The 13820-nt window shown below is 37.6% G+C and overlaps 1 protein-coding gene across 3 annotated transcripts in view; it reads right to left on the bottom strand.

Moving 5' to 3' along the window:
• LOC107084483 (regulating synaptic membrane exocytosis protein 2-like) overlaps positions 1-13820 on the bottom strand; it is a 46205-nt gene that overhangs the window by 10157 nt on the left and 22228 nt on the right. The window contains exons 15-31 of one of the 3 annotated variants that reach the window (XM_015374370.1): positions 13153-13241; positions 11312-11442; positions 11061-11232; positions 10827-10986; positions 10616-10639; positions 8390-8458; positions 7057-7189; positions 6717-6824; positions 6127-6177; positions 5964-6029; positions 4717-4776; positions 4150-4317; positions 2332-2441; positions 1326-1355; positions 379-903; positions 229-264; positions 58-96 (exon numbers count right to left, since the gene is read on the bottom strand). In XM_015374370.1, the coding sequence (XP_015229856.1) occupies positions 58-96; positions 229-264; positions 379-903; positions 1326-1355; positions 2332-2441; positions 4150-4317; positions 4717-4776; positions 5964-6029; positions 6127-6177; positions 6717-6824; positions 7057-7189; positions 8390-8458; positions 10616-10639; positions 10827-10986; positions 11061-11232; positions 11312-11442; positions 13153-13241 (1971 nt within the window). The remainder of the gene's footprint in view (positions 1-57; positions 97-228; positions 265-378; positions 904-1325; positions 1356-2331; positions 2442-4149; positions 4318-4716; positions 4777-5963; positions 6030-6126; positions 6178-6716; positions 6825-7056; positions 7190-8389; positions 8459-10615; positions 10640-10826; positions 10987-11060; positions 11233-11311; positions 11443-13152; positions 13242-13820) is intronic. The other 2 variants (XM_015374368.1, XM_015374369.1) reach the window with 2 other exon arrangements.

The raw sequence follows: 13820 nt of genomic DNA, 5'->3' as shown, positions 1-13820 counted from the left end.
CATGATTTAAGCACTGTCGGTCTACACCTGGGGAAAGCTAAGTGGGTGCTGCTGTACCATTTGGTGTTTTCTTCTGCTGGTCCTCCCATGTGACTTCTGCATCATGCAGAAAAAGACACTCAATTGGTCAAACCAAGATGACACTCCCTTATCACTCAGGTGATCCCAACCCAAAGCTTATAACAGGAGCACCTAAACATCATCAGATCACCATGATGCTGAACTTGCCTTTTCTGGTCCCTCCAGGTGTAGCTGAGCGTCTCTCTGTATCTGATACATGCAGACGTGATGTGATGATGTAAAAAACAGTCAGATGAATCAGTAAATGAATCATTAAATGAAGGAGGGACACTGAATGAACAGGTCAGTAGTACACACCTGGAGTCTGAGGGGGCGGGGCTGGTGAGGGTGCTGGGGACGGGGCGGGTGTAGGTGTTGGGGCAGGTGTAGGCAGCGGGGTTGGTTCAGGAGGTGGCTGGGGTTGGACAACGGGAGGCGGAGGCTGAACAGGAGCAGGTGGAGGAGGGGGGGCTGGGGTGGCAGCAGGGGTCGGGACAGAAATGGGGGCATTTAAAGGTGCTGCTGGGGCTGCGGGTGCTGGGGAAGGGGCAGGTCTAGGGCCGGGGGCATGAGGAGGACAAGATGTGGGTGGAGGCACAGATGGGCGTACGAGTTGGGGTGTGAGTCCAGGCACAGGTGCGCGTACTGGTGGGGGTGCAGGTGAAGGAGTCGGATGCATAGAGAAGGAGGAAGGTGGATGAGCTGGGGGTCCCTGAATTCGTATAAGGGGAGGCTGTTGGTGATTGACTAGAGAAGATATCTGTTTCTGAATGGGGGGAGTGATTTCATGAGGAGGAGGGGGTGGGGCGGCTGATGGTGGTCCTGAAGTTGTTGTGGCCGAAACTGATGAGAAGCAGCACGGTTTGGAGACGGGGAACAAAAAGATGATCAGAAAAACATGAAAGGTAACAACAAGAGTATGAATGACAACATGCTCAGATTCAGAGACCACCTAATCACATGACTAGTAGACGGCGAGAAGGCAACACGCAAGGCAGGTGGCAGAACTGGCTCCAGATCATTTCCACTAAACAAACTGTTACCGTATTACTGTGCATCAGATCCACACGCTGCTCACAGAGAGCAAACCAATGACACACCTGCTAAGCCCAGATCAACCCACAAGGAGTGTTTTCACACACATCTTAATCTGTTTCCACCAATAAACACTTTAACCCTGCATGTATCAACAACTGAAGCTACGACACAATCAAAGGATGGCTCTATTTCTAAGGTAGACAATAGTCAGGTGCACAAGTCAGTACCTGTCTGTACAGAGTCAAAATGTTCTCCATCTGAAAGAAACAACTCAGCGTTAGACTCCTACAACCTCCATCAGCAGGTTCAGCTAAAGCCTCAAAGGAGCCGAAAACCAACAAGCAGAAAAAAAAGAACTATGCATGCTACCAGCCTTACAAGTTCTATATGATTATGTTCTATTTTTTGTCCAAAAGGTAATAAATTCCCTGACAGTTAAACGTTGTCTTTTTAATGAAATAATTTCATTTCACAAAGTAGAAAAGCACAGAAAACGAACTGAGCCTCATAAGAAGTTTTTTTTTTTTCTTTTTTTTTCTTTTTAGACACAAAACTATGAACATGTACTCAAGAAGATTTGGACTATAATTCACTTACATTTGCATTTTTCCACTACAATTATGACTTGAAAATATGGACTCAGAACAAAAATTCTCAAATTTCTTCTCATCATTCTATCTTTTTTTTTTTTTTTAGAATTCTGTAAACAAAACTGAGGAAGATTTCTAGAAAATATTTTTCTCTACCATGACCCTTAAAATTGTTGGCAAAACAGTCAAAATTAAGTCTAATAAAAGGAAAAACCTGGCAGATTAATTCCCATAAAACAAAAGCACTTTGCCAAATTTTAAACACAGAAAATATTAATATAAAACCTTTATTGTAACTCAGACAATGAACAATAATACTGCAAAACCAGAACATTAAACCCAAGGTTGTCAGTGTCTTACTTTGCATGAAAACAGAAATCACTGCAAATATTTTGACCAATATGTTGATTATCTTAAATAATTTTACATTTGAAACTTTTTTCTAAATGTTTTATTTATTACAGTACATCAAGTATTGTAGCATTTATTTTTAATTTATATTTATAGTATTGATCTGGTTATATTGAACTGATCTGATTATGTATTTTACACTGCATAAAATGTCCTGAGGAACTTGAACTGATGCTGTGATGAAGCTAAATGAATGGTGGTCACAGCTTTTTTTTATTTATAGCAAACATACTTCGATCAAGAGCTCCTTTTGGCGGGACAACAGGAAGCTGGCGTCCTCGTCGAGGGAAGACTGTGGTTCCGGTCGGACTGGTCATGTTGGATCCAACGCGGGCGTTCGCCCTGTTAGAAAATAAATAAAAACAAAATATTGAAAAAACCTTAAATCAAACCGAAAAACAACAGCAACAAAAAAAAAAAAAAAAACCCAGAAATAAAATAAGTCAAATGAGTCAGAAAGTCAGAGTTTCTAAAAACATAATTTCAAGGCTTTTGTTTATGTTATGAAGATTTGGGCTGGTACTGAAAAACAAGCTACTGGATCCAGATGAACGATCTTCAGTCACACCATTAATGAACAATCACTTTAAAACCTAATGCCAGCGGCATGATAGGGAGGTCTTAATGCATGATGTGGGATCATGTCCTCTGTGACCAGATCAAGTATGGCGTCAATATTTATTTAAACCTACTGGAATAAATACAACGTTTAAATAAATTTATCTTTTAATACAATAACACAAGAGATGATACATTGATTTTATAATCTAGTCTTTATATTGATGACATTTGTTCAGTTTATTCAATTTTGTTAGATACTATATTTTTTGTAGCTTTTAAAATAATATATTTTTCCTACTATAGCATATTTAATTTATTGTAGGAAAATTCCAATTATATAAATATCAAGAAAACATTTTTGTAATTCATACCATAATTTGAAAATTAATGAGTGAGATAATGTATATTCATTTTATTATATAATACGATGTAGTTTTAGTTGTTTTTTTATCATATAAATGCCCAACTAAGATTAATAGTAGCGTAACTATTATTATTATTGTCACATAACTTTTAATTTTAGTAAATCTACAAAACAAAGACATAAAAATGTCAGTTAGGTCAAATCTAAACTGAAATTTTAACTGGAACAGTTAGCTTTGGTTAGTTGCAACAGAAATATAGATATTAGGCTAAAAGAGCAAAAAGATATTTTAAACAGAGTAAAAAAAAGCTCTAAAATCCCAATGCTAAGCATAGGGGAGGAAGTGTTCTTTTTTACCAATATACATACCATACATAAACCCTGTTAAAGTCATGGTAACATGAACTCAATAAATTGAGTGTAGAAAATAAAATAAAAATGTTTGTCTTCGAAACTCTGCAAAATATTGATCTGAAGATCAGGTTAAAAAAAGCAGAGGTTGTACAAACACAAAGCCAGCCTCTATGGCCATCTAAGTCCCTTTGACCTTAATCCTATAGATAAGTCATGTATTGAACTGCAGAGCATCTATAACAGAGGACCTAGGACTCCAGATAATCTAGAGAGATTGTGTAATACACTGGAGATTTTCCTTAAATTCTTAATGTAGGATTTTTACCCTCGCAGTGTTAACATTCTCAGAATAAAGATTATAGATTTTTTCTAAACTTAGCCTGCAACAATGAATACAAATGTATATTTTATCCTCTTTACACATGTTGGTGATTCCACCTAAAGCTAAAGAGGTGGGAAGCAGAATGATAAAGCAAAATATGTTTGCTCAGGGTACATGCAACACAACCGTCAAACCAACCAAAAAAAAAAAAGAAAACAAAAAAAACATGCAGAGCAACATGCTGCAAAAAAATTCAGTAGCCAGACATGCAACAAAAACAAAGCAAGTTAAAACAGTTGGTTAGTGGTGGGATGATACAAATGAAACAAGGCTTGTGATAAAAAGAAAAAAGATGTTATAGGTTTTAAGCCAGACTCCATGCTCCAAAAAATACTTAGAAAAACACCATGGAGTTTGATCGGTCTCCTGATTGGTCGGCTGCAGGTCACCTGATTAGTGCAGGCGAAGGGGGGGCAGAGCGGCCAGACCTAAAGTGGGAGGAGTCAGCTCGGTCTGTGGAGTGAGACCGCGCGTACACGGGTCTGTCGGCCATGGCCCGCTGGTCTGCAGAGCGAGAGCGGCTGTAGTAATCCCTCCGATCCATCCCCCTGCTGTACCTGTGTATTACCATGACAACTGTCACCTACTGTCACTATGACAACCACTGTATCTGGGGAAGCAAGTTAGTCGGTTGTTCTGGCGCCTGTGGATCTGAAAATTTAAAGGCATCGTCTGCAGGAGTTTAAACAATAAAAACAGAAAAATATTTGGCAGAAAATTTCCTGTAAAGTCTGAAAGAGAAGTAAGCAAAGACAGAACAGGGTTGGAAAGATTTGGCCTGTAATGGAAATAAATATCTGTCAGACTTACAGAGAGGAAGGGAAAATGTCAAGAGTTTAGCGAGTCCCAGATATTTACAGAAGGACTACCAAAAAGGAGAAGAATAATGTCTGCATTGCCAATCTATTCTCTACATCTACAACTACGTCCTATCTATAAGCTATCTCTCTGTTTACCTTAGCAGCTCCTCGTCATAAGCATCTGGCTCAAAGGGAAAGTCTGGGATGAAGTCCTGACTGAAGAGCAGAAGAACATCAAAACTCCGAAGCATTCAATTTCTCAATCTCTGACTATTTTCCACAATATTGGTGCAGCTCAATAAATTAGAATATCATTAAGATCAAGATCAAGATAATTTCTTTAAATTTTTTTTTATTTTATGCAGAGTGATTTATTGTAAGCGTTAATTTTTGTTCATTATAAAAATATGATTTAGAAGACTAAACATTTTTGCTAAATTTGTCTGACACATTAAAAGTTATTAATATATAAATATGCTCATAGCTGAGATCATGAAAATAAAGTTCATGGTCGGGTCTCCTTTTGGATGAACTCCGCCTTAAAGATTGATCAACATGTGGCATTGCTGATATCTTCCAGGTCTGTTGTCGCTCATCTACTTCTTGACAGATTAGGTTTGATAAGTTTGGTAGTCAATCAAGAACTTTGGCTTTCAGAACAGGAGCTAAGGTTTAAACATTAGATCAGCAGGTAAGAAGACTGAAGCATGATGTCCATTCAAATATCCTGGTAGATGACTAAGTTAACTGTGGACTTTATATAACAGTGGACCAACATCAGCAGCATCAGAAAACATCTGTCAGAGAGGAAAGGTCTCTTTTCTTCCACCAACATGGATTCTCTGCCTTTACCCTCTTCCCCTAGAATCTAGGACGTTGATTTCCAAATAAAATTCAAAATATACTTTCATATTAAAAGAGGCTTTTAGTCGCCTGATCGGCTGTATAATCCTTGTTCTCCTCAGCCCAGAGAAGGCATTTCTGATCCATGTGTGGCAGCAGTTGCAGCTGAGTTGCAGTCCTGTAGACATCAGGATGTGGTGTCCTTCTAATCACGGAGACCACCTACAGGCCACACCTTCTTCATCTTTTCCAAACCCTTAGAAGGGCTTTACTTTTCAATATTTTTCCTGTTCCAATCATCCCTATTACTTGTGCGCCTTTTATTAACAATATTATTAACAATTATTTTTCCTTCCACTAAACTTTCCTTTAAAATATTTGGATACATACAGCACATGAACAGCCAGATTTGTAAGCACTGGTATTTTGGGACTTAAATACTTCAAATATATCACTCTGTGTGTAATCAATCAACAGTATTTTAGATTTTCATGTTTGAATTGAATTCAGTTAATTTACAGAGCTGTACCTGTATGTTACCCATGTCGACCAAAGCTTACCTGTAATCCTCAACACCCCCATTCATTACATGGTTTGTCCAGGTCTGTTGTGGACCATTAAAGTATCTTACATGCAGAAAAGCATATCACTGGTTACATGTCCTTTTTATGTAATTACTGTTATTGCTGGCACTACAACTACAACTAGTGACTACAGCGGTACCTGTCGTAGGAATCGAGAGAGTTGGCAACAGACATTCTCCTCAGGTGTCGCCTATACAGAGAGAAGGAGGCTCTAAGTTTAAATGTGCAGCTGTTCCCTAGTCAGAAGCGCAGACTTAGTACCAACATTTTAACTGGTATTAAAAATTAGCAAAACAGGTTTTTTGTCCTAACAGGCAGGAAGCTGATAAGCTTCAAGTGCACGCAGAGTTGTAAGACTAAGGGGTTCCAATCCTGTGCCAGTGGTGTGAAGCTAGAAACTAGAACTAAAAGCAGAGCCAACTGCAGGTGCTAATGTGATGGTGTAATTTAAGAGCAAAACCTTTTAATTGATCAGCTCTAACACCACATCCAGTTCAGACCTGGGTCCCGGTTTATATCCATCTTTGCCTTTTATGTTTTACAAGACCAGCATTAGCAGCATTTGGGGTTTAATCAGACCCAGACTCACCTTCTGCTAACTGATTGGATTCAGCTTCCTCACTGATTTAATAATTGAGATACTCAGAGCATAAATGTTCAGATTAGCAGGAACCTAACCTCTACCCAGTGACCCAGGTCAGATATGCTAGCCGTGTTCACCATGGTTACCTGTCGAGACTGCTATACTGAGTGGCGTCAGAGTACGCTCGATTCAGTTTGGAGCCTCGCAGCAGCCGCACTGCATCCTCCCGGTACAACGGATACAGAGGGTTACCGCTGGCAACAGGAGGCCAACGATCAGAAGTTAAGGGCCACAGAAGAAGAGGAAAAGGGTTTGGTAAAAAATAAGGGATTTCCTTCTAACAACAAAATGCATACTCTAACAAATAAAAGGTTAAAATTTTGATTTTAACTCCAAAAAGAAATCTCCCCTGAAACTAGAGCCTTTATCTGAGATAACAGTCTCAGTGAGTTCAGTGAAACTAGCCTGAATTATATCAAACTGTACCTTTGTGGAGGTGGTTGACTTGGTGACCGGGACCTCCTAACCAGCTCAGATCGAGAGCAATGATTGGACGAGATCACCTGTTCGGGCACTGAAAGGGTGGAGCTGTGGAAGTCCCGCCCATTTTGTCTGTAATCTGCATGGAGAAAAATAAATAAGGGAATGATTTGTATACATGGATGTTTTTAGGTCCATATTTAAAACCCAATTCAAACTTTTTTTAAGATCAGGGAGTTTTTTTTTTTTTATGACAACAATGTTAATTTTATTAAAATGTTTCACATTGTTTTAGACTTTGTTTTATTGTATTTTACCTGTCTTGTAATTTATTATATTTTAGTATGTCCTTGTGATGTTGTAAGTAAAGTTAGTAAGTCAGGTTTTTGGTAAAACACACTTACTTTTTACCTAATTTTAAGTCAAGTGAGTAGACTTTATTTTTTACAGTGACTGCCCTATAGAAATAAACTTAACTTACCTATTTAAATATATAGGCTTTAACGATGTGCGTGCAGTCAACCTACAAATTGCCTGGAAAAAGTGGTTTTCATATATTATACGCTGTTTCTTTTAATATTGAATTTTAGCTTTCATATATATGCAGATTCTGCTGTATTCACATCCTATCAGGTAATATATAACCTTTAAACAATCTTAACCTTGAATGCAAAAGATGTTTTCCTATTAGAAACTTGAGTTTTAGAAAATTATGTCCATCACTACTCCTTATGATTCAGTTCAACAATAATTTAATGTTATAATTAAAATATTAAGATATTTGACCTCAAGCCTATCTACCTTTTCCCCCCTTTATATTTCCTCAGCAGTTAGTTCACATAGCTAGTTGGGACTGACTTAATCAAAAGCTTGTACTTAGTTATTGAAAAATTATATTAAATATTAATCTGTGCACTTCTGAAAAAAGCTTTAAAATCATATGCATAGGAAACAAATGGCGTCTACGATGAAGGTCCAGCATGTAGATTTAATTGTTTCGTAAATTTGCCCCAAAACATTAGATTTTGTTGTTGCTTTTATCAGCAGTTTCTAGTGATTTTTGATTTAAAGATTGTAAAGTTGTTAAGAACAGTCTTGGAAATAACTATATAGATATAGTAAAATTTAAATATTGCAACTAATTTAAAAACATAACTCAAGTATTAGGAGAATTCAAACACTTTTCCACTGATGCATTTTAATTTTATTTATTATTATACTTCAGATCACTTTTCTTTTAAAGATTTGCAAAAATAATCCCAATAGCAGAATAAAAGAAAAAAAAAAAAGGTTATTCTCCAAAGCAGGTTAAAGTGCACTATGGGAAATCTGGGTTTACCTGAGATCACACCGATGCCGTCCTCACAGTCGTAATCTGAAAACTCGCTGTCACTGATCCTCTGTGATCCTAAACACACAAAGACGGCCAAGCAGAAAAAAAAGAGAATGAGAAAGAGGATCCTTGAGGGTAAAGGTTGAAAACACTAACTCGATTGGCAGTTCATCTTATTAACTACTCAATTTGAGGGTAAATATGAAATCATTTTTAGATTGTTTTTGCGGAATACAATACAACTTAATTTGTTTTTCCATCAAAAATGGACACTGAACCCTTCAGGGATCATATGCCACTTGAATGCATCAAAAAGTTTCTTCAGCTTTGAAGTAATTCAGAGAATCACAGCAAAGACCTGTGAGACTAATGAATAATTGCAGAACATTTAAATATCTCAGATATTAATTGATCAAACTTCATTAGGATCATGAGGTGAGCTAAAAGCAGATCAAATATTTTATCTTTAATGTTTGACATCTAAAAATCTCTAAGAGAATCACCAACAATCCCAGTGCCGTAAATCTTTTGGAAAACTCATCAGAGATCTTTTTCTCAGGAGACCCCCATGGAGTATGAATTGTGAGCAATTCAAAGTGTATTTAAGAATTGTGATGCCATGTCCACAAACCAAAATATTTTCCTCACAAAGTTCAGAGTAGAATAAAAAAATTTTTTTGGCAAAAATGTTACCTGTTGTATTTTATTTTCTACATAATCTCCATTGTTTTATAATTTAACCTCAGTATAGATCCTGTTGTTCTTTGAAAGCCTCCGACAACATCAGTGACCAAAAGGCATCATTGAGGCCAAGGAAAACAGCAGAGATGTCGGGGAGAAATATGTGGCTTTGAACATCTAAAAGAAGGGAGTTCATTTATCATCTGAAAGTGGAAAATGAATAGAACAACTATAAACCTAACAAAACATGGCTGCCCATATAGAATGATAGAAGGAATAGGATGCATATCAGCTGAACGCTGGATGATTAAAAATCCGTTGATTAAAGGAAGCCGTGTAAAGTCTCCTTTGGAGTTTCCTTTAACAAAATGAAGAAACAAAACCATTTTAGAAAAAGGTGCTCTTCTTGGATGAGACCCAGGTGGAAATATTTCGGGCTAAATAAAAAAAAGCTGCAAGAAACACAATCAAAAGGCTTGTAGCTGCATTTGCAGCAAACAGCTTTTACAGAGTATCGACTCAGACAGGCTGAGTTTAAATGCAGCTCACACTTTTTCAGATTTCGATTTTCACAAAATAAATAAAAAAACACAATTTTATTTCCTCCACTTTGAACATTTTTCTCTGTTTTAAGTTAATCAGCCACTGAGAATCTTAATAAAATTCCCCAAAACTCTGTGCCTCAGTCACTCGGGACATGGCAACCTGGAATAGAATAAGTGATGTTCATCCTACGCAGTCAGCGCTTTATAAACTTTAATAAATATTCCGCTGTTTTCAAAAGCTGTTTCAAACTAAATGTAGATCATTCTGAATGAGTTCCCTCAAATCTGAGAAATGCAGCGGAGAACCTCAAAACCTCAATAAAATTATCTCGAGCGTCAATTGGAAATCAGTTATGCATTTAAATATGACCAGTATATCAGTAAGAACTTTCAGAACTCCCAACAAATTATCTTGAGCAACTTTTAATGCATAAATCTGTGAAGATTTGAGTAACGCAACAGATTTTATTCAAGACCTATTAAGATATTTTTTAACAGAGCACTAGAGACTGAATAGTTAAATGTTTTACAGACAGAATTATACTTTGTTAATTTTGATTGTGGTTTCATGGATGCAGTCAATAAGTGCTCCTGCTTCTTTTTCTCAAGACGAATTTAACTTTTAAGGCTCTGTACTAATATTTTTATTTTTTTTTTTACAGTGCAGCAGTTTGAGGTGCCAAGATGGTAAGAAAACACAGATACTTTGCAGCTCTCTTGACCAAAAATCTCTATATAGTATGTCCTACAACAGGGGGTTTATAAACAGCTTGTTACTGGGTCTCTGTCTAACTTTAAGTAAAGCTGAAGAGGTCATTTAGATGTTTGATTTAATCTTTTTAGATCAGGGATGCATCTAAAAGTTGCAGAACTTGTGCTCCTGAGGCCTTGAGTTGGACACCTCAGCCACACCTCACCTCATTGCACAGAAATGTTCCCCATAATCGATGAGTTAACAGACAGAATGCAACAAAATACATAAACGCACACACACAGGTATATTTACCTGAGTTAAAGTAAGGACCTTTATCTGTTAAAGCATCATAAACGATGAAAGAAAAAGAAAAGCATGTTAAAAAAACAACATGATGGAATAAAAAAACAAAAGAAAACAGGCATATAAGAAAATAGATAAAAATCTATCAATATGAAGCAATAAAGCTGAAAAAAATTATGAGACGGAGTGAAAGTCGGTGTGTTGCTGTTGTTTAACTCACTCTGAAGCCTCCTGCTGCTCTGGGAGGGCTCCGCCTGCAGCCCCCTCCTCTGCAGGTAGGGGGAGGCATTGGGCAGCGGCACAGAGGAAACATCATGAAGCTGCAGCTTGTACCAGTGAGGCTGATCATCCAGCAGCGCAGACTCCAGCTCTATCAGGACCTGATGACAGAACATACACAACGTGATGAGAGCGTTCCTAGAAGAGCCTTTCTAAGTTATCCCCTTGTTCTCACCTCTCCCAGGAACTGGCTTTCCTCTTCTCGGACCCTGGCCTGGTCCCAGACAGTTAGCTCCAACATGCGTTCTCTGAACTCACGCCGGTGCACCGGGGAATACATGAAGGTCTGATTCCAGCGAGGTTCCAGAGACTTCTTCACTGTCTTTGTCCTGCGTTTACTCTTATCACTGCAACGGCAGGAACATGACATTGATTAAAACACAAAACAGAGAGACCTCAGTTTGAATATTTATTCCATTTTTTTACCTTCTGTCCGGCAGAAAGTAGATCTTGACGTATGGGTTCCTCGGTCGTCCATCATCCCGAACAGGAAGTTCTTTAGCTCCAAGGACCGTGACGATCAGCTGATGACCAACTTTGTCATACCACAGCTTGATCTGCATACAAACAAATATACCAGAGCAGACACTTTAGAGCAAAGAAGTATATTCATAGAACAGCAGTGGAACCATATAAACACCAGACAGACACTTCAGCAGGAACTCTCTGCAGTGCAACAATTTGATTCATACACTGCTACATGAGGGACCTATTGAACTAAAATAAAAAAAAACACAAAAGACAACCTACCACACCTGATTAAACTGTTACATAACCTTCACAAACAGAAACAATGGCAAACAGCAGCAGCTAAAAACTACTTTTTATAATCTCTAAATTGGTTCGTCAGATACTTGGGTTCAGGACAGAAAAAATAATCACCTGTTTCACCTGGATTATATGTGTTACACATGGGCTGGTTGTTAAATTCTTTTAGGCATAAATTACTGAAATAAAGTTGACGAAACATATATTAGGGTAAATTAGGGTTTACAAAAGTGTTCCCAACTTTTCATATCTCATGTTAACACATGCCGACCAATCTGTGTATAGCTATGTTAAAGTTTGCTAAAGTTTGCGCTTTGTTAGAAAGAATGGGTGAATGTTGATTTAACACCAAGTGCTTTGATTAAGGTGTCTAGAAATGTTCTGTATAAATTCTGTCCAATTTATGAAGGAGCAACACAACAAGGTGTTACACAATAAGGAGGTACTATAAAGATAAATTGTTTTCATCATTTCTTATGAAGATCTAAAAAGTCGAGCCTTTTATTTTTACTCTATTTTAAACAATGATTTGGTGCCAAAGTGCAGCAGTCACTGGGGAGAAGCAGGATACACTCTAGACAGGACAGCAGTACATCACAGGGCAAAAAGAGATGTAAAGGACAGAAATCACATACTTTCACCTAAAAGACAATTTAAAGCAACCAATAAATCAGTAATGCTTTTCGATTGTTTGAGGAAGCAGGAGTACCCAGAAAAAACATAGCATCTTTTCGATAATAATAATAATTGAACTTCATTGATCTCACATTGGAGAAATTCTCTCTCTGCCTTTAGATTAGATTAGATTCAACTTTAACCCATCCCCTTGGGGAGCAGTGGGCTGCTATTGTGCAGCAACCGGGGAGCAGTGTGGGGATAAGGGTCTTGCTCAGGGTCCCAGATTGGCAGTCTGTGGGAGTGCGGGTCAAACTCAGAACCTTAGGATTCCAAGCACAATGCCCCAACCACTAGGCCACCACTCCCCCTAAAGAAAACAAACTAGAATCCAAACCAAGAAGCTTTTCGAATGATATAATAGTAGGCTACCAAAAAAAATACACCACCAAGCGACTGGAAAATTAGTACTGATTTGCTGAGCAACCTCTGATCGACCACAGTAAAGAATATTAACCTTTTAGAACAACCAAAAGTCAACTGGATTTGAAATAACTGAACATGAAAAACGATTCCAAAAGGAAATCCTGTCATGCTTATAGGTCAAAGGTCAATAAATATGTCTTCGAACAATAAAAAGACAACACAAATTTGGAAACCTCGTTTAGTACAACTATGACAACAGCTATATTATATATGAAACCTAACAGACTCAAACTAATCTACAGAACAAGCATAATGTAAACTCTAACTCCCTTCTACAGGTTACCTGAATCCTGGGAACCAGAGGACGTCTGTTTACACTCTGTAAACACATCACCATGGAGACCGCAGTTAAGTGACAGATTACTGACTGTGAGGCCAGAGATATTGGCTGAACTTACAGAGACTTGTCCTGATAGAACGCTGGGGCTCATTGGAGACGTGACGGAGATGGACGGGCCAACTTTCTGAGAGTCGAAGGAACTGGAGCCTTGGATACAAAACACAAAGATCTGTTTCACTGCTTTATCCAACAAAGTCACAGACTACATTGAAAGCAGTTTAAACCCAAAATCCAGAGTAGTTAAACTTTCCTATTTTGACTGGTTTAAGCAGGTGTTTATTATTTTTTGTAAGATTTTGTCATTCATAGATATACCAGTTCTAAGTGTTAATAAAAAGAGATGTTTTAACCTGTTTATATGCACCAAATTAGATGTAGAAGAGTGTTTTTAACTTTCTTACTTTCTGGCATTCATTTTCACATGATTTTTTTCTGTTCAAGTTTTTTAGGTTTATCAAACTTTATTATTTTGGCTACATTTACAGAACGCTTAGCAATAATTTTATTGGGGGGGGCAATGTTCATATTAAACAAGTATGTACCTTTTCTTCTAGGCATAAAACGTTCCTTTCTGATAAAGCTTATGATCTGAGTGGCTCAGGTTATCCTGAGCTATCTATGTAATTAGAAATAGAAAATCCATTTAGTGCCCCAGAATGGGGAATTTTTGCTGCTAGAGGCTTAGACTGCTGGAAAACATGAGGAACATTTTTCCTCATTCTGCTT

This window comes from Cyprinodon variegatus, unplaced genomic scaffold (assembly GCF_000732505.1).
Source record: "Cyprinodon variegatus isolate N-32 unplaced genomic scaffold, C_variegatus-1.0 Scaffold101, whole genome shotgun sequence".
In the NCBI taxonomy this organism is placed as follows: Eukaryota; Metazoa; Chordata; class Actinopteri; order Cyprinodontiformes; family Cyprinodontidae; genus Cyprinodon; species Cyprinodon variegatus.
Note: the sequence above shows the minus strand (reverse complement) of the source record. Positions and strands in the feature narration are given on the sequence as shown.